The sequence below is a fragment of the Mytilus trossulus genome, chromosome 14, assembly GCF_036588685.1.
Source record: "Mytilus trossulus isolate FHL-02 chromosome 14, PNRI_Mtr1.1.1.hap1, whole genome shotgun sequence".
Taxonomy (NCBI): domain Eukaryota; kingdom Metazoa; phylum Mollusca; class Bivalvia; order Mytilida; family Mytilidae; genus Mytilus; species Mytilus trossulus.
This window is the reverse complement of record NC_086386.1, coordinates 57859639-57881331: the sequence shown is the minus strand read 5'-3', so window position 1 is coordinate 57881331 and position 21693 is coordinate 57859639. Positions and strand designations below refer to the sequence as shown.

Below are 21693 nucleotides of genomic sequence, written 5' to 3'. Positions count from 1 at the left end.
AAATTAACAACTGTACGGCCTTCAACAATGAGCAAAGCACATACCGCACAATTCATTATTGTCCTTTTTGTCGATCTGACGAGTCAGCCATTTAGCTTTTACAGTTTCTTTCATATACTTTTCAGTGACACCACTGTTCAAGTTAGTGATCATAAACATGTTTGAACTGCTTCATTTCTATACATGTATATGTCATGCCAGGAGCTTGACATTAATTAGCTCATTTACCGGATGTGTTATCACATAAGCAACACGACGGGTGCTACATGTGGAGAAGGATCTGCTTACCCTTCCGGAGCACCCGAGATCACTCCTAGTTTTGATGGGGTTCGTGTTGCTTATTCTTTAGTGTTCTTTGTTGTGCCATGTGTACTATTGTGTGTCTGCTTGTCTTTTTCATTTTTAGCCATGGCGTTGTCAGTTTATTTTCGATTTATGAGTCTGACTGTCCTCCTGGTTATCTTTTGCTAACTGTTGGTTGCGGTGTGTGTCCTTTGTGGGTTTTTTTTTTTATTGTTTTGTCACAAATTAGGTCCTCGTTTTTTTCCGTTTTATTTGTTTCAAATTGTGTCATTTTGGCGTCTTTCAAAAGCTGAACATACGATATCCGTTTTGTTCATTCTTAAAGTTCGTACGAAGACCTTTATTGTTCTTTTATGAACATAATTATATATTTAAAACAAATAAACCTACACAAAAAAAAACCAACAGATCAAATGTACTGGAGGAATTGTGGAATAGTGGTAGGCACCAAATCTTGCTGTAAAATTTCAATGTAATACGGAACCCATTACTGGGATATCTTAGAGGTGGTTCGGAAGCAAATTATAAATGAACAAGCGAAGGGCATAACGATCGTTTTACTTCTTACTATGCATGCATCAATTTTAAGCACCGTCAAAGAATTACATGATCAGTAAATCTCACACAATAGACTCTGACAATGAATTTGAAAATATTTTTTTAATTTTCTATACATTTTTCTGTAGAATAGGTGCATATGCCTGTAGATTCGACCCATTTTTTACTATCACTATTCTGTAAACGCCATATAGACCCTCGTGAAGGCCTGTGGTAATACCGGATATTGAACAATAGAATTTCACTGTGAAAGCTAACACAGTGGTATCGTTTTGTATGATTTTTTTTATGTGTTCCTGTACTGCCTAGAATTTAAATAGTTACAAAAAGAATTTTATAAGATAATTTTTTTCGAGTAGGCGACATTTTACTCTTTTCTTAAAAGTTTGCGATACTTTCCACTGACTGTTTCAAAACTATGGGAAGTTATTGAACAATAATGGTATGTGAAAGGTTATTTTACCAATATATGAATATTCAACTAAAGACTGAGTTGGCCACAGACCACAATTAATTCCTCTATCAGTTCTTTACAACCTTTTGCATCATTTAAAAAATTGCACCATGCTCTTTTGTAAAAAAATTTGTGTGTGTAATGTATTGTCCTAGTCCAAATATAATATATCCGTATTTCAGAAAGATTGAAGCAATCACTTTTACAAATTTAGCCATTACACATCCATAACCCTATTGACAAGTCAAGAGATGTTCCGAAAACTGTAAATATTACCTTTTTGCACTTGGTAAAGAAGAGAGTTGAAATCTCACAAAACACATTTCAAACCGCTGCATTATTGCGCTTGTACCAAGTCAGGAGCCTCTGGCCATTAATATTGTTAGTCTTGTATATTTTTAATATCAGTTCATTTATATGTTTTGGAGTTTGTTGGCATCTTCTAGTGAATTTTAATGTGTTGGTTTAACAGTAGTCAATGATCTATACAATTGGCCAAACCATGTTGCTCTAACCCAATGGAAAAAATGACTTCAGCATGGGGTTTATTTAAAAAATCTGCCATTAACACCAACTTCGTAAAGGATAAAACCTTTAGGTATGATAATGACGAGGTTGCATCATTGAGAAAGATGGCTTGTATTGTACTGTGAGCTTGCTGTCTCATTTATGTATATCGTTCATCTCTCTTTCCTAATTGTATAAGCTTTTATATTAACACAAAAATTGCTTTTTTTTATTGTAATTGCTATTTTCCTCTTAGAGTATAGAATGGCAATAGAGTATTAAGTTTAATACAAAATGTCACCATACCTGTATATATATATACCTTTAGAACTCAAAAAGTTTCGTACGTCAAATGAAAAAAATAAGAAAATAAACATGTTCCAGAATTACTTTTATTTACAATTACACAATATAGTTAATACAGTTACAATCATTAACATCTCCACGATCTAACCAACTATCTGTGAATAGTTGGTATTTTTGTTTGATCCATATGGCTCTTTGAAATGTATAACATCAAACAAATCTGCAGGGGTCAGCAATTTGGTCAGTTTATGTACAACACCATTCGTTGCATGTGTGTCCTTCTCTTTTACAACCGCTCCATTCGCATAAATCTTGTCTCCTAAGAAAATAAAATATATACAGTTCAAAATATATAGATAGGGTTTACATGCGAAATACAGAAAAGAGAAAATTGGGCAAACAATATAGAAAAGGGCACAAAAAACAACATAGAAATTAGCAAAAATATAATAAATGGAGAATAGTAGGGTCCATCAATCTAATGAATATAGAAGTACAATCAAAATAAAGTGACATACTTGAGACTTGATTAAATCTAAAAAAGCATATTATAACTGAGATAGCTAAATTTATTCATGATTAGGATTTGGATTCTAATAAACTGAACCCTATTAACTGGCAATGTGTAAATAAAATCGTTGAAAAAAACATAATAATAAAAAGAGTAAACAATAAAAAAAAAACATATGCAAGTATTTACTGAAGAGTACTTTCTGTTTCTGAAAACTAGTCCAAAATCAATCTCAAACTGATAGAAAGAGAAAGCGATTTCATAACTAGTTTATCTAGTACTTAGCCTTGGCACACATTGATGTTCAACCATATATACATGTATATATATGTATGTCCTTGTATATGGGATTACTTTACAAAAGTTGGCATTAAAATAATTGATATGAGATACAAAAAATAAACATTTAAAAGTTAATTTTCCCCGATTTTTTATTTTACACCAAGGTCATAGCGGGTAAAACATGTTTCAATGTAAACATTGTAATTTGTCACAGTTTTACCATGATAGTTTCAAAAGTAAACTTAAAGTTTTGAAAAAAAATATAAAATGTAAAAAAGGATGGCTAAAAACTGCATTGTTATTTTTTAATGTCACTCTGGTGTCTTTCGCTCCTCCTATAGTATTTATCAAAATAAATTTAATACCGAAGAACTTTGGTCTAAATCAAACCGAAACACTGTGAGCAGTAGAGGCATATATAATTATATAGCTTTCGAATTCAAATTAATCTTTTTTTGTTGAGGGCATCCTTATTTGTAACTTTTTTCTTCACATTTTGCATTTTATAGCCAACCATATATGGTATACATTTTGCTTATTGTTGCAGAACGTACGTCATCGTCTCATTTGCAATCATACCACATACAATCGGCAATCCTCGGGTGAATTCGCTATTCTCCGTAATGAAGGTACGGAATCGGCCGAGTCGTGACGAATGATACCACAATGTCTTATTTTGTATTTAAAATATTTTGTGTCTTATAGTTAACTACCTACCCATGATAGTTGAAGTTAACTTTAAAGGACTACGACGATATAATGATGGATAACTTTGATCTTGTACTCCTACTGAGTATATTGTTCCACGTATCACGTGATACTCCAACACTTCTGAAAAACAAAGAGGCAATTGAAAGAACTCTTTTATCGACACATTATTTAAACTACACCAGTATAAAATGTACTTGCTTTTTGTAATAGTTTCTTTACGTCCAGGGGTAAAAGTGGAGAACTACTTTAAAGTAAGTATACATTGTAAAATAGCAGTTTAAATATTAAATAATAAATTAAAAAAAATGTACGATCTTGTTGTCGTTACTTAAATTCGCGAAATAAATCTTAACTGTACGCTAAATAAGAAAGACACGCGACCGATTATTCGATCAGCTTGCTTGAACAAATAAATGTATAATCAATTGAACTTCTTTACATTGAACTCGTTGGAATGATAAACTAACGACCTTTGATTTTAAGAATATTAAAAAAACACACTTATTTTGTGTACTAGAAAACGGTTTAAAACAACCGTCTCCCTGTTAATATCTTGGTAACTATATGATTAAAAAAATGTAAGAATATGACCAGAGATTACATTTCTTAAATTCTAATTTCGAAGCTGAAGCCGTTCAGAGTTATGTTACTTACTTCGTAGATTTGTCACATTTGTTTGAAGTTTTTGCCATTCATCGACTCCAAATCTAACAAATGCTGTATTTTCTGGTGCAAATACGGTAAATGGTCCCCCTGAAACATCAATTCTTGTAAGTTTATATGTTGGTAATCAGTTACACTGTGTATACCTCTAATTAACTAAATTTTTTTTTTTAATCAAGATAAATGTATTACTCGTTCAGAACAGTACACAGCCAACATTATGAAAATTATGTTCGAATACATTTATTTTATTTTTCCAATTATAAATTATTATGATGCCACGGAAATCGAGATTAAGCTATAAAAGTTGCGAGTTTTACATGCAAAGATGACCCATGACAGTTTGTGGTCAATCTGGCTTGTGTCAGGTACGTGTTTAAATAGTCGGACCCTGGAGATTTCACAAGAATCGATTGTTTTTACTTGCCCTGATTTCATACTGACATCAAAACCATAGTTTCCAGATATATTAAATTTTATCTTTTAAAATTTAACAATCTCCCCGGTATCTCGGTGTATTAGAATAACACGTTTTTGTTAAATTTCTGTTTTAGGGAGCTACCATTCCTGCCTTTTTTACTCAGAACTCCTATCCTGCCTTTATTCTAATAACATCCTTGCCCACGCCCCTTTTCCTAAAAAATACTTAGGTATAAAGTTATAGTCTATTTGTTAAAGCATACTGGTCACTTTCATTATTTGTTGATAATGGATGGTCCTCTTCAATGTTCTTACACTTGTTTTTGGCCTATCATGAGTTACCACTTTTTTTCCAAACCATACAAGAACAGCAATATTTTTTTTCTTCAAAAACGTAAACTTCAATCTAGGTGCAAGCCTCGTGAGTTGTGCCCATATTTATACATATACATTCTGATGTGTCTGTATCAACATTGGTAATGATTTTGAGATCCATATATTAAAATAATTTTAATAATTGCATACCATCTTGCATGCTCTTTATCATGCCTGTTATTTGTAATGCATGAATAAATGTAGTATAGTCTGGGTCATTATATAGGACGTCCATAATGTTTCCAATTGGCGGGAAAAAGGCATCATGAACAACATGAATAATGCCATTCTTTGTTCGCATATTTTTAGCCATTACTCTTGATCCCTGTATAAGCAGTGTCTGTAATAGAAGAAACAGAAATATCAATTGCCATTTGTTTGTACACTCTAAGGAGGGTTGCAAAATCCCATGGGCATGCTTATTTGGCAGTATTTACCTTTGATCTGTTTTTTTTTCTCTTTAATCTTGACAATTTTGGCAACATACATCATGCAATTACTTCATTAAAAAAATGTGCAGTTTTGCGCATAGATGTTCGTGTTGCTCAGTCTTTTGGTGTTTTTATATTGTGTTTTGTGTTCTGTTGTTTGTTTGCATGTCTTTTCCGTTTTAACCATGACATTGTTAGTTGTCCCTTCGGTATCTTCAGTGTTTCTTTAAGAGACCTGAATCTTTAGAAGGACGTATCTGTCATCCATTTTGAATGTTTTGACAAATAACGGCAACCTACATGTCAATCCAATAATCTGGATGACTTTGCATGGATTTATCTGAGAAAGACACTTAAGTATACAAATACAACATGTATGTTCTAAAATAATAAGGATTATTCTCTATTTTCTAATTGGTGTTTTAAGATGCATCCAGTCAGAAACATGTGCACATTATATATCTAAACATTTTTCAAAACATTACATATATATACAAAGCACCAATAAAACAACGTAAAAACTCACATCTCCATTTCTGTAGTAGTTTAACCGGATTCGTTGTGGATGCAGCGTCCATAACGTCTTTTCATTGACATGAAGTTCGTCAAACGTGTATACGTGACGCACGGTGTGGAATTTGATGAAATCTGCCATTGCCTTGGTGTCATTTCTAAATTTTTTGTTGAATGTATCACCGAGTCGTTCAAATGCTAATCGGTCTGGACTGAAGAAGGTAAATGGACCTGGAAATACACCGGAGAATATTAAAGATTAACATGGACAGTCGCATTCAGTTTTTAATTAATTTTTAATTTGATTTAAAATGATAGCAACGGCAAACTGTTTCTAGAACTCACATTTAAATTTAATATTGTCAAAAAAAAACCCAGCTATATTAAAATTGTCAAGACGAATCATGTTTATCTGTTGTTGGTTTTTTCATTGTCATGGCGTTGTTAACGTTATCTGTTTTCTGTTGGTCATGGAGGTATTTTTTTCTTTTGATCGTGGAGTTGTTTTTGTCTTTTGAGTACTATGTGAACTTTATTTCTTTATTTGCTGTCGACTCAGTATACAATCTTGCTACGTCAGGGATTTTTCGGGCTTTAACACGAAACTTAGTACGCGTGTGACGCGTCTCCTTATTTTAGTGTTAAATAAGTGTGATTGATATAAGTTATTGTATATTATGTTTATTGACGTCACAAGGCATCATGATATTGCAAAATTTGATTTTGTTATCTAACAACGTAATAAAATGTAATTCGCAATTTTTGGAATAATCATGTCTGAAAATCTATAATAGTGGTTAACTTCATTACATACATTTATGACATAATTTATTTAAATTCAAAATAAAAAATTCCGTTTTAAGACATGCTATGACAGGGAACGTTTAAAAATATCGGTAACCTTCAAAAGATATAAAGTTACATGAAGGTTTAGATAATGTACCACAAACGGTTTGAATTCTTTATCGCAAATAATGGTAACAAAAATAGACAAGCATAACTAGTACTGAAACATACCACCGACTTCAAGGATTTCAATAATTCCAGAATTCTTCAGGACGTCTAGAGTAGTTGCCGTATATTGGCTAACATTAAGTCCTTGTACTAAATTAGAGAAAACAAAGCCTCCACCATCTTGAATTGTATCATCAGCAGCTAAAGTACTGAAAATTACCAAAAAAATTAACAGACCGCTAGCAGCCATTTTTACAGAATGAATTATTATAAATGTTCGTTAGTAAACTCTTGACCACACTGGTCGCCAAATAAAACTGATAAGATATAAATACATGTACTTTTATTTAATATTAACCATCTGTACTTCTAATAACAATATTAAACATCTGTAACTTTTCTTAAGGGATTTGTTATTGTAGGAATATTGATAAGCGAGCTGCCATCAAATTTGAAGGCCGTATACATTTGCTTAATATTGCTTACATCCATGTTATTTGAACTTTGGTAGGTAGTTGTCTCATTGACAGTAATACCACACCTCTTTACTTTTATTTTGTTAGACAGGTATTTTTTGTTAAATAAGTCTTTATTAAATTATAGATTGTATATATCAAAATAGTCGAACTAGAAAAACGACCAAAAGAACATGAAAAACTCAAGAATTTTACACGTTATTGGTTTATTACCTATTATAAGTTAATTGATTTGTGTTATATTTTGTGTAGTTTTTTGTTGTTACCCATGTGCATTATAACAACAAACTGTATTCTTGGGTGATACCACGTTTGTCCTCAATTTGTAAAATGCATTTCCCCGCCTGAATTACTTATTTGGAAAAACTTTTAGGAATGTTTGGTCCTCAATGCCCTTCAATTTTGAACTTCATTTGGCCTTTTTAACATTTTTTATTCTAGCGTCACTGCTGAGTCTTTTGTAGACGAACCGCGCGTCTGGCGCAAATATAAAATTTCAATCCTGGTATCTATGATGAGTTTATTTCCAGTATAGAAATAAGAGTTTAAAAAAAAACATACGTAACTCGAAAATTTGAAGGCATAATATCTGTATAAGTCAAATTCAAGTTTTATTTTTTTTTATTGGTTATTAACATTGAAATACAACAGATCATATTACATGATAAAATTACAAATAAACCCACAGGCACACAAATGAAACTGGCAGCTTAACAGCTACTATAATACAAACAAATAAATCAGCATGTACATGTATAAGAGCTTTTCTAAAGTGCTCAGTATGGTGTTCTTTTGTATATAAAATCTTTCAAACAATTGATAAGTAAAATCTAAAATCCATATCGTACATTTTGTCAGCAGGTGTTTTTAATGTTTGAACTGCTGTTTCTAAAAGGAAGAGACAGCATAAATCTTATTAATAACATAATTGTTTCATTCGATTAACAAAAATAACAATTCTAAGCAACTACATGTTTAAGTAATCGTGTGTTCTACAATAAAGAGCAAAACCTCACACCACATACACGTAGCAAGCTATTAAATGCAATTCATGACAAAATGTTAATAAGTAATCGAGAAAAGCAACAACCTGATTTATGTACAAACAAGAAATGACAACGAGTACACTCTTTAGAAGCAAACAACAACCACTTAATTACAGTAAGAGCATGTAAAATTGCCAAATGGAACAAGGCGAAAATCTTTTTTGGGCGATTTTCTGCTATAAACAGTGAACAACGCCCTTTAATACACCACTGGATTAAATAAGTACTTGTAGCTCAAATATTACTTTCAACAAAACTACATCTTTGAAAAAAGGCAAATGTATTCAAGTCCCGTTAATTTTTTGTACGCTCGTCTTTTCGACAAAAAAGCGACTTGATTTCATTTCTGTAGATTTCGCCTGTCATGTAATATATGATAAAATTGATGCAAGAATTTAACACTTGCGGAATGTAACCTACAGACATTGCAACTTCAAAAATATTACTTGTGTATTTATAAGGCGTCATTCCTATAAAAATGATGATCATTAATATTCCAGTAGGCAGCTGACAGACGAAAAATGAAAACGTTAGAAACAAGAGCGTTCTCGTGACCTGCATCTCTTTCTGATTGGATGATACCTGCGAACTGGTTGTCATTTTGACGCGACGCCTAGCGGATGTCAAAACAACACCTCCGGTTATTGTACTGGATAGCATAACTCCAAAAACCGGAACTAACTTGAACAATGTAGCCATGGTTACGTAGAAAGAGTCAGAAAACGGTTCATTCCTTCCAAGTTCCGTTGGTTGAATTATAGAAACAAAACTTTCTGTTTTATTAGAGTAAATTTCTTTTGTTCGATAAATAAAGAGTAATGGCAGACACATTATAAACGTAAAAATATAGACAAATGCAACAGCAATTATTCCATATTTCTTGGAAGAGTATTGCTTAATTTTCATTGGTTGAAGCACACAAAAGAGCCGCTCCAAGGAAATCAAAAGTGTGATTGTATTACCAATGCGTGCAGGAATAGCGTTGAAGTACGTATCAAAGTAAGGAATAATTTGTATTCTCTGCTGAATAGTAAACGGGACTTGATAGTACAAAGACGCTGTAGAAAGTGAGTTCATGGCAGCAACAAGTAAAATTATATTATCAGTAACAGCCAATGAGAAGAGCAAGACAACGGTTGATGTTATCGTTTTAAGCTTGTAAAACATTATGCAACAAAGAGTATTTAGAACCAGTCCGACGAGCACTAACACGGGAATAATCCCACAAAATGTTAATGTCTTAATAAACTGGACGGTGTCTTTGGGTATAACATAATATCCGGATCCTGTCTGCTCCGTTGTATTCGACATCTGAGTCATCTGCGTCTTTTGTACGGTTGCATTCATTGTATAACTAGTATTCAAATGTGATTGATATTATTTTCAACACTGAATGTCTGAATAATTAATTTAACAAACTGATGACAACACAAGACTGTTAACTTTTTGTAATTATAAATTTTCTTGACTTAAATTCTTATATCAAAATGAAGAAACTGCAAAAATCTTGAAAGCTTATTTCCGGTTTCAACAAATCATATACACCCGTAACCGATTCACGCATTGCAATATTTATAACAAAAGCTAGTCACATGAAATTTTGTGAAATTAACGTACTTAAAAAAATAATTGAATTCAGTACGGGCTTCATAAAGTACAAACTCTTTCCATATTATTATAATCATATGTATCATAGAAAGAAATTCCAATAAGAACTCGTTAGGTCTGAGTACACTACCAGATATTGTCGAGATACCCTATAATTTTGATGATACATAACAAAATTCAGAATTAATATTCATTTTAATTTTCATAAAGTTTGTAACTGTTTGCTTTTGTGAAACATTCTTTAATAATCTAAAGTACCTTTTATCTCTTGGCCGTTTGTAAATTTTGACACTGGTGTTACAATCTTTAATTTTACCGATCTATCAAAGACAGACAAAATTAAAATGTTTAGTGCGATTTTCTACATCGTGAGCTTGCATGCTTTAATTATAGCACAGACAAAGTCTTGCACTTAGATAATGAGGCTATTTTTATTCATGGTCTGCTGGTTAAGGAAGTAATATATAATGGATTAAACAAACAGTTATATTAAAAACATTAAAGAACGTTTTCTAAAAAAATAACTATTGACTTAACATAAAATATATAACATTAAATAGCAATAAAAAGATGCGCCATGATTACAAATGAAACAAATGGCAAATATAAACTAGATCGTGTGACGTGGATGGAAAGTTGTCTCATTGGCACTCATATCACAGCATCTTATGTCGATATAGAGACCAATAACTGCAGGTAAAGGTCACCCTACATGTATGACCTCCACCAACAAGCAAAGCAAACAGTATGTAGTGGATTTCGCATCGGGTATCACCAGCTCAGAACTTCATTACTGACAAAATGCAAAACAATATGTCCGCTAATCAAATTTGAATTTTTACGAAACTATAAAGGTTTCAATTACTTCAAGCAAAGTTAACCATAGATGGATTTGGTCATCTTTGATATTCCTTTTAATTCATATAGCTTTTAAACTGTTGCAGTTCTTACAATTTCTTGTTTTCAAATATTCAACTTTGGGCGTTGTTGCTGACTGCGTTAAATCCAGAAAAGCGATTCGGACGTATGATCTTTATTAGGTGTTTTTTTTTTATGCCAGACAACAACTGACTAAAATCAAAGGCTCTTGACTTAGACAGACAGACAGTTGACATTTTGACAGATATGGTCATACCTATATAATGGGTTAACCCCTCCCTAACTGGAGAAAGTGACTTAACGACACACCATCAGAAAAAACACAGTTAAAGACAGTTTAGCATATGACGCATTATACTGGTTCTAAGTATTAAAACTGCAACGGACAGTAACTTGCAGAACGACAAAGGAAACAAATTGTATGGAGTTTTTATCTCCATTTATCAGTTTTTAAGATATCCCTGCTTAAAAATCAACTTATCGACATAAAATATCTAAGCATTAAGTCTTTCTTTTCATAAATGTGCCAATTGTAACATGTATGGGTTGGTATCATATTTGACAATATCTTTACACATTTAGCGTTGACATTTACTGACCCATTTTATTATAGAACTTAGCGAGCATCATTCAGCAATTTCACAGATTTTTACACATGCAAGTTAAACAATACATTTCCAGAGTACGGCTATTGAAACAGCAAGTTAAATTGTGACGTCACTCCGAAGGTGTATGTATCTTATTTAAGAAAAATGCATGTGTGGTATGGTTGCCAATTAGACAACTTTATACAAGAGACCAAATGATACAGACATTAACAACTAAAGGTAACCGTACAGCCTTCAACAATGAACAAAACCCATACCGCATAGTCAATTATAAAAGGCCCACAAATGACAATGTAAATAAACTCATCATAGATACGAGGACTAAATTTTGTATATACGCCAGACGCGCGTTTCGTCTACAAAAGACTCATCACTGACGCTCGAATCCAAAACAGTAAACAATGCAAACGAAAAAATTAACGTTAAAGGGGCTTTCAGATTAGTTTTAATGTTGTTTTTTGTCCCTTCATTCTATATTAAATATATAGCTATGGTGAAATTTATTGTTTTGTTTTAAATTGAAGTCAACAATACTCTTTCAAAATTTTCCTTTGGGAGCTAGTATGAGAAAAAATCCACCGCATATAGTCACAGTTTGCAAGTGTGTGTTCTGCGTATTAGTGGAAAGGGATAAATATAAGTTGCAATAACTTGTTTTCCAATCCACAAATAAATGATTTATGTTTAAACATAATTAATCATACGTATTTATTCGACATGACTCTCTTTTACCGATTTGAATGAATTCCTACCATTATCAAGTTAAAGTAATTAACACACCGATGATCGGTTTTACAGAATAGAGAATAATCACAGGCACTTGTCTCAATTTTTTCCCCCCTATATACCTTAATATAACATTAAAGTATACAGGAATATTTTTTTGAGAGAAGTGCCTGTGAGAATAATAGGCAAATGATACACACAGTAATAAGCAAAACAATAAAGACTAGAGCAATTAGGCCGAACAAATAAAAGAATACAAAATGAAGGGTGTTAACCTATAAAGAATAGAGAATACTAGGCACAATTTGCAATTAAAATACAGAGAAAAAAATTGAAGGACGCACCTACCGAAGCCTCATGTATTCATATTTCTTCGCTCTAATTTTCAATTTTTCTTCGCTCTAATTTTCAATTTTCTTCGCTCTAATTTTCAATTTTTCTTCGCTCTAATTTTCAATTTTTCTTCGCTCTAATTCTCAATTACAAACTCTATGTGTAGATTAAAAGATAATCGGTTTGTCTTACTTCTACACATATTCTATAAGAAACTCTCTGAGAAATACCCCAGTACATGTTTATTGCAACGTGAATACTATTTCCTATCTATGATGTCAATTTCATAAGAGAAAGACACGAAATCAACAGTGCTTAGGTAGTTAAGACAGGTTCTTATCTCTTGGGTTCACAACATATGGTCAAATCGAGGCGGTGTCAAAATTTGTTAAATTTGTAAAGATTATAATTTTCAGTTCACATAGCCCCACTTAGCCATTTTGGAACAATGAAGTGCTTATTAGCGTTGCTGCCCTTTATCTGCCTGGCTTCAGCCTCAGAAAATCTGGTTGATTGTGCGAACGCAGCCAATTTAACAACATTTACCAGTTTTGTCAACTCAGCTGGATTAACCGATGTTCTTCGGGAACAAGGTAATTAGTATTTTGACATTTAAATTCATATTTTTTATTATAATATTTTTCATTTCTATGTGTTTTCACTGATAAGAACGATAATTCTAAAAATATGGCGATCGTAGTTCTCTGTCAGTAAATTTGACTGTTAACATGGTTAAAGGGGGAGAATTAAGCAAAAAGGAGAAGAATTGTAAAATTTTATTCCAATGTATCTCGCATAGGGCTCGAATCTCAAAAGATCGAAAACAGTTTGCCTCTTTCATAAGTAAAGCTCGTTACAGTTAATCAGTTCGGCTTTGCACTTAACAAAGGTTGTAAAGGAATATGTACATCATTTAATTTCCCAAGAACTCTCCTCTAACAGTTATCGCCTTTATCCGTCCGAATAAAAAAGTTAGAATAAATTATTAACATAAACTAATTCTATACGTTTGTGTCATTTATATTCGTGTGACAATATTATCGATGTTGTTTTATATAGATCTCTTTTTATTTTGGTAAAACATTGCATGTATACCTCACGAGGTGTTGTGGGTTTTCTTTATTTGATTTCTGTCTTATTGCCACATACCGCATAGTACTCTTAATTTTATTTATCTGCGTCTGTTAGCTAGTCAGTTATATTATCACCATACATATTCAACATGTCTTTTTCAAAATTTTGTGGGGACTCCCAGGTCTGATATATGTCGACATATATGTCTCTCTGTAAATGTTTTGAAGTTACATTGTACGTGTACAGTTATATGTTTTTCGGGTGATTTATGGGATTAATGGGCAAATCCTCGATCATTGATGTCCTAAATTGGAGGTTTTAAAAGAATAAATACATATTCATGCATATCACGAAAAAAAGATAATTCTCCTGTACTTTCTTATAGGTCCATTTACCCTAATCGTTCCTACCAATGAGGCCTTCGCTAAGCTTCCACCAGCAACAGTTGCATCGTTACAGAAGGATTCCAGTGCCCTCGCTAACGTTCTCCAGTACCATGTCGTAAAAGGAAGTATCTACAGCTGGGATATGGTTTCCGGTGAAATTCTTAGCAGTTTAAATGGCCACTACATCCGGGTCTATTCTCAAGGAAGTGTAAGTTTCAATATAAAATGAATATTTAAATATAATTTTATATATAAAACAAAAAACGCTTTTCTTTTCCAATAAGAATTATAATAAACATCAATAAAAGTTGAGTTCATTTGGTAAAATGCATGTTTTAATTTTATAACACTGCCATACACATTCACTACTCAAAACGTGCTTGTTTTTCTATCTCAATCATTTTCTCTTTAGCCCACCGGGGCCCGAAAGGCACCTTGTAAGTGTATGTAATCACTTGGCGTTAGTTGTCTGTCTACGTAAACTATTTCAAAAATCTTCTCCTCTAAAACTACTTGGTCAAATACCTTCAACTGTAACTGAATGTTCCATAGGGTATTTTAGTTTATAAATTGTATCCCGAATTTTGATCCATCAACAAACATGGCCACCAAGACAACAAATAGAACATAGGGATCAAAGTGCAGTGTTTGGCTTATATCTAAAAAAAAACTAAAGCTTTTAAAGGAAATTTGACATGAGGTAAACATGTTCATCAGGCCTTGATCAGCAGATGGATCGAAACCTTCACAGTGAACTGTGTAAAAAGTGCGCTGTACATTTTTAAAAATTGATACATTGCTTTTGGAAATCATTGTCTATATTTGAAAATGTATTTAAGGTTAATCTTGATATCAAATTTCCTATATTAATGTCTCCTTTGCAGTCTCTGTATTTCAACCAAGCTAAAGTAACAAAAGTAGACCTTCAATGCTCAAACGGAGTTATCTACCTTGTTGATGAAGTTCTAAATGTACCAGAAGGAACCATCGTTGACGTCATAAAGAACCCAGATTATAACATCAGTGGATTTATGGAATTTTTAGAGGCAGCAAAATTGACTGATGTCTTCAATAGAACAAGTATGAAAAAACATTTCCATATATTAAGGGATCATAATCGATAGTCTTAGTTTCTTTAAAAAAAACGCAATAAAAAAAAACTTGAAAAATATACGATGAAACAGCACACGAAAGGAAATAACATATTGTTTGAATTAGATTTTCGGTGTATCTAAATTAGAAATATAATTGAGAAATCATCGAGTCTACAAAAAAAAAAAAAAAAATAACATCTAAATATTTGAGAACATTTTTTCGTCATACCGTTTAATTATTTTCTAAACAATGGTGATCAGTATTGACTCAAATCGATTTTTCTGCCATTTATATGCCCCTTTCTGCAGGATATCATTTTTGTGTCTGAGGAGTCAGCTTCTGATTTTGATAATATAATAGTTTTCCTATCTGTCTTTTATCTTTTAGGTTCACAGAGATACACAATGTTTGTTCCAAACAATGCTGCTATCGCTAGTCTGGATGCTGATTATATTGCAAAATTGAAAAGCAGCTACATTTATGCTAGACGTAAGTGAAACATTATCTGTACTTAAATGTTACTTTATGTGTCAGACCACCAATTACTCCCTCCAATTTCGAACGTATGTAAAAGTATCCCTACTCTGACATAAAATAGTGCTTTTGATGTTATTAACTACTTAAATTGTAAAGTAACCAACGCAGAAATGAAACTTTTTGTGAAAGAGTAATGTTTTTAGATCATTTTAAGCCAACATTCACTTATGTCTATTAGTTTACATTAACATTCATGAGTAATGCGCTCCATAGTATACACATAAAGATTTCTAGAAAACCAGTGGTTATTTTGGGATTACCTCTTAGAAGGTCAGTGTTTTTATCGGAAGACTTTAAAAGTATGTTGACAATTGGCTTGTAGAAAGCTGAGTCATGTACAAATCATGACCATGAAGTTAAACTTAAGGTAAAACATTTAGAAAGATGTGAAAATTGCTGAATTTGGGTTGAAAAGATAGGGATTTTAAGTTGTGGTCTGACACCTTTAGTTTCGAGATATTCCGTTTTACCGGTCTGGTTTCTTTTTACACACAACTGAAAGTCACGTGATAACGTTAAGATTTTTTTAAAGCACTGTTGAGATCAATACAAACAAATGGACGAGCCATTTTACGAGACGTTTTCACCAAAGCAAGCAGTTCAATCAACAATGGATAGCATGCTCGACTATCTCAATGTCAAATTCCCAAACAAAATATATTATATTATGTATTTTTCCTGCTATCTTTGGCCGTGATATTTTTGACTAATAGGCTAACCATGTACAGTTCTTCCGGTTTGCACAAAATGTCTTTTTTTATTTTTACAAAACATTTGGATTTTCCAGCCTGACGTGATAACTGAATTGTTACGTTAGTTATGTCTAGAAATAACAAGAATTCCAAGCGATGATATAGATAAAAAGTCGGGAAGTATAGGGGTTGATAGGCAAACATCTTTAAACCAACTAAGAAAAAAACTTGAGGAGTTCTCATAGTAAGAGAAAAGTATAAAATCTGGGCAGGGTACTGTACCTTTTCAATTAAATTCGTTTATTTTCTGTATAATGTGGATTCAAATGTCGTCTTTGTTGGTTTCAGATATTGTTGATTATCATGTTCACCCAGGAACAATCCACGAGAAGAGTTTAGATCACGCAGGAACACTGACTACAATGTACAGGGGACATAGCATTAGTGTTACCGTTGATAGCAGTAAGATTTTGTTTTCTATAAAAAGATATGATGACAGATGTTTTAATTTTAATGATATTTCCCTAAGCCTTGCTTGTATCCGATGATAGTACCCTTGTAACGGGTTGGCGACGGTGTTTTTATTAGTATACATATAATGATTTACTTATACAATTTTTGAATTTAGTATTTTTTTCAGTAACTACCTAAACTGGCGAAGAGATGGAGCAAACCCCCTAGTATCTGTTTTAACAAATCAAATGCGTCAAAAATCTGGGAAGGTTTTAAAAGCCTAATTAGAGAGTCTATAGATATACTATCCTGCACATATCAACGATTTTAATATTTATTTTTTTTCAAAAATATTTTTCAATGTTAAATATTGCTGTGTTTGCATAATTGGACGTATCTCACTCAAATTGATAACTCTATATTCGCATAATAATACTATACTAACTCTACTACTTTTTTGTGGCTTAAATGTTCTTCAACTTTACATACGTTATTTTGCTTTTTAACTGGTTGACTCGAGCGTATAACACCAGCGTCACACATCAGAGTATAGCACAGACGTACGCCATAAATGCAATGCAATGTGCAATGCCAATACGTTAGTAATTTTGACTCTGTTAATTTTTCAATTATATCTTTTGAGTGCACATCGAGTTTTTAACGTCTTTCGGGCGTACGAGAAGCGTAAATAAGCGTATATCGGACGTTGAAGTAACGTATGTTTGCGTATGTATGGCGTTTGTCTAACGCAGTTGAAATACACGCTACACGCTACGAAGGAAAAGCGTTCTTGTGAACGTAGTTGTGACGCGTCCCGGCCGTACCTGGGATGCTTTCGGCGTGTCTGGGACGTGTTTGGTACACATGGCCTTGTAAATTCACGGACACACGCCAAAAAAATATCACAGCAAGTTTCGATTCGTTGTATACCAGAATACGTTTTTGATACGCCACGGTTGCGTTTTATAGCGCTAAAACTTTGCCAGTCGTATGTTACAGACACTCCCCGCAAACGTCCAAGTAAAAGACCAAGTAAAAGTCGAACGATCTTATAGCGTATACAACGTTCCCTAAACGTGTCTCAACCGTATCTGTACATAGCGTTTTGCTACGCGCTTGTAAAATATATAGTACGTTCGTGTAGCGAACAGTTATACGCTTGACAACCGCTACAGCTAGATGAAAATATTCATGCTGCATAAACAAATCATGGAGTTATAGCGTTTACCAAGCGTATAATTATACCTCTGCATTTCGACGTACTTTAAACTTATGCAACGCGCGTGTAAGGCTTGTAAGCGTTTCTGTTGCGTTCATCTAACGTATACGACTTTAGTCAATTTTCTTTGTACGTCTGGTGCACGGCGGTCTATTTGCCAATGTGTGACGCCGGTATTATTGATGAGTATTTTGAAGACTAAACGCGCGTCTAGCTTACACAACCATAAGCCTGGTATAATTTTTTTCCAAATTAGTTTTGTTATGTTAAAGGATGCTCTTTTTATACGTTTGAACTCAAAATTAAGACAATTGTTTCAAATACACCAAACTATTGATAGAACCTCAATAGTTTTACATACTTTTAGAAAATGTCCCTTTTGTCAAACAAAATTATAGGAAATTGGCCCAATGTCTTTGACATCTTAATGATTTACTTCAAGTCCGATCTTTTCCAGTGTTCTGTCGTTGTAGTTACTTCTGACATGCGCATATGATCAAAAGGGTGAACGTCATTCCAAACCTGTGTATTAACAGAGATAAATGTGCGTATTTTCCAATGATATGTTGTGTAATTATTTGCGCCATTTCATGATATCAATCACTTATGTTATCATTATTTACTTTTAGATAATAACCCTGTCTTGAACCATGCAGCTACTCTCCAGGTAACCGATATCGAGGCTGAAAATGGCGTTGTGCACATCATTTCACATGTTTTGATTCCAAGCACTCTTAATCCAGGAGTTGTTGGTTAAATAAATCATAATCAATAAAATATTTGTACTTGGGACTGTGGAATTTTATTTCAATTATAAACATGTTCGAATCAAAACTGTATATCAAAGGGACATAATATTTAAACAAGCATGTTGCTTGTTTGCACAAGATTCTTCAATGATCATTTATGAGGCCTTTATTGGAACCCCCTGTCTGTGTGTGTTTTTGTTGTTGCGTTCGCATTCGCGGTTCTATACACACAGTATTTCTTTTTGAATTAGAAAACAGCTCATGGTAAATATACTAGTAGTTATTAATTTGAACCAAAACTTGAGTGGATTTTGCATCAAACTTTTTTTTATAAGTTCAAATACTATTATTTATTTCAAGTGTTTAAATCAACATTAACAATGTTATATTATAGTTCGTTTTTGTGTGTGTTACATTTTAGAATTGTGTTACTGCTGTGTCGCAGTTCCCTTCTTGTTTTTGTTGTGTTTTCCTGAGTTGTAGTTTGTAACCCGGATTAATTATTTTCTCATTCGATTTTTGAATTTCAAACAGCGGTATAATACTGTTGCCTTTATTTATGACATTAACTAAACCAGATGTATACGCATTTCGACAATCAATGTTTTTCAGTGATGCTCAATAGTAGTTCCTTTAAACAATCGTTAAGAATTGATAAAAAAAATATCAGAAGTTAAGCAGAAACCGTATTCAAGCATACCACTTGTCTGATGGTGTCCTTGGGGACTTATCGATCATATCATATATTTACCCAAAGGCCATAAAAGAAAACAACATCCGCCTAGAAAATTATATTATGCTCAACATTGTCCTTGAAATTAACGAATATCCTGTTCAATCTTTTTTTTGATAAATACAATAATGATTTTACTGATACGCATCATTCAGTTTTGTAATGAATGCTTAGTTTAGTAGGTTTGTTTTTATAATGTTGTGTTGAGTATTGACAATTGACTTTATCGGCATTTAAATGATTTATTCCAATTAGGAAAAGTTCAAAACTTCACAACTCTTTCATGACGTCACAAACCAGTCGAAGCTGCCTCATGCAAAGCTCTGATTCCTTTCACGGATTTGGCTATACCTTTTCGACCTTTTGGATTATAGCTCTTCATCTTTTATATAAGCTTTGAATTTCAAATATTTTAGTCACGATCATCACTGAAGAGACATGTATTGTCGAAATGCGCATCTGGTGCAAGAAAATTGGTACCATTAATTTTATTACATACGCCCTGTTTGAACAATGAGATGTGCATATAACTTTTCAAAACACAGAAAGCATACCATCATTAAGACATTAAACAAATAGTTTTTATGACTTTTTATTGTCGCTAAAATTTGTGCTCATAACATATAATGTAACATTACTTCAAAACGTTCCTTTTCTCTCTCTCTCTCTCTCTCTCTCTCTCTCTCTCTCTCTCTCTCTCAGCTAATTTCTGGTGAAGTTTGTTTTGAAAACACTTGATTTGAGTACTTAGCAACGGAAAATTTTCGGAGTAATTGTTGGTCTAGGGATGAAGATGAAAATCCCTCTTAAAAGATTTTGGATAGGAATATTAAAATCGTTGGTTCCAAATGGGATATCAATCATACGTTACTGTAGTTTAAATTGTCCATGCAATACTAACCACTTCAGTTGGAGGTGTTATTTCATTTTGTATGCATGTTGAGAAAAATCAGTATAAATGATAAATAAACTCATCATAGATACCAGCATTACAATTTTGTATTTGTGCCAGACGCGCGTTTCGTCTATGTTTTAAACCATGCAGCTACTCTCCAGGTTAAGGATATCGAGGCTGAAAATGGTGTTGTACATATCATTTTACAGATTTTGATTCGAAACGCTCTTAGTCCAGGCGTTGTTGGTTAAGAATCATATCATTAAGGATATTTATTTTTTGTGGCTTTTATACCCCATTTATGGGCATTATGTTTTCTGGTCTGAGTGTCCGTCGTTTTGGTCGAGGTAGTTTTTGATGAATATGAAGTCAAATTAACTTGAAACTTAGTACACATGTTACCTATGGTATGGTCTTTAAAATTTTAATGAAAGACTAGAGTTTTATCCCTTATCAAACTTTGGTTTTCTGAAATGCAAAAAAATGACGAGATTCTTTCATGTGAAATTCTTTTAATTTTTCATAATATTGATATACCACGTCTGCGAGTGACAGCTTTATTGCCAACAGTTTGTCAGCTAGTTGAATGTTTGTTACTTAGAATAATTTGTTGAAAAGAAGAAAATGATTCATAGCGTATATTTTATAGTGTTAATCGAACATATGCGGTGTGTACGTATTCAAATTACTGTTTATATATGTTGAAATTCTATTTTTTTTATTATTACTTATTCCTCAGGGACAAATTGATCATATTGTTATTGTGTCTACCGGGAGAACTTGATGGTTTTCATTTCCCTAAGTAAACTAAAAAAAGATAAATAAATGTTCTTATTATCACTTGTATTAACTTACTATAAATGTTAATGGTTCAACGGTTCAACATCATTAAATGGAATTTATACTGTAATCATTATAGTAACGGAGGTAATAAAAAAATACCCATGAAGACAATTAAATTAGACCTAACCTCGTTATTCTTCTTTGAAGATTTACGATTATTCTGTGATCATTTGTTTTAATTATTTTTTTACTGAGAGTTAAAGCTTCGTTCAAGTTTGAATTAAAAAGAATGCTCAGATGATTTTTTTTTAAAGAACTTTGGTTAAGCATAAACAATTTCTCATCTGCATCTATTCTATTCCGGATACTAGTAAGTTTTCACAATTTTTAATGACGTCACAAACCAGTCAAAG

General features: G+C 32.7%; 2 protein-coding genes across 2 annotated transcripts; one reads left to right on the top strand and one right to left on the bottom strand.

The window, feature by feature from the left end:
* Positions 1–2200: 2200 nt before the first annotated feature.
* LOC134695935 (transforming growth factor-beta-induced protein ig-h3-like) lies at positions 2201–7320 on the bottom strand. The gene is made up of 6 exons (XM_063557426.1): positions 7052–7320; positions 6048–6265; positions 5241–5430; positions 4287–4385; positions 3639–3752; positions 2201–2447 (listed from the first exon to the last, which is right to left on the bottom strand). The coding sequence occupies exons 1-6, from the start codon at positions 7236–7238 to the stop codon at positions 2272–2274; spliced, it is 984 nt and encodes a 327-aa protein (XP_063413496.1). The 5' UTR covers positions 7239–7320; the 3' UTR covers positions 2201–2271.
* Positions 7321–12995: 5675 nt separating this feature from the next.
* On the top strand, positions 12996–18910 carry LOC134696675 (transforming growth factor-beta-induced protein ig-h3-like). Its single transcript, XM_063558596.1, has 6 exons — positions 12996–13257; positions 14124–14332; positions 15009–15204; positions 15607–15708; positions 16797–16910; positions 18750–18910. The coding sequence occupies exons 1-6, from the start codon at positions 13113–13115 to the stop codon at positions 18875–18877; spliced, it is 894 nt and encodes a 297-aa protein (XP_063414666.1). The 5' UTR covers positions 12996–13112; the 3' UTR covers positions 18878–18910.
* The last annotated feature ends 2783 nt before the right edge of the window (positions 18911–21693 follow it).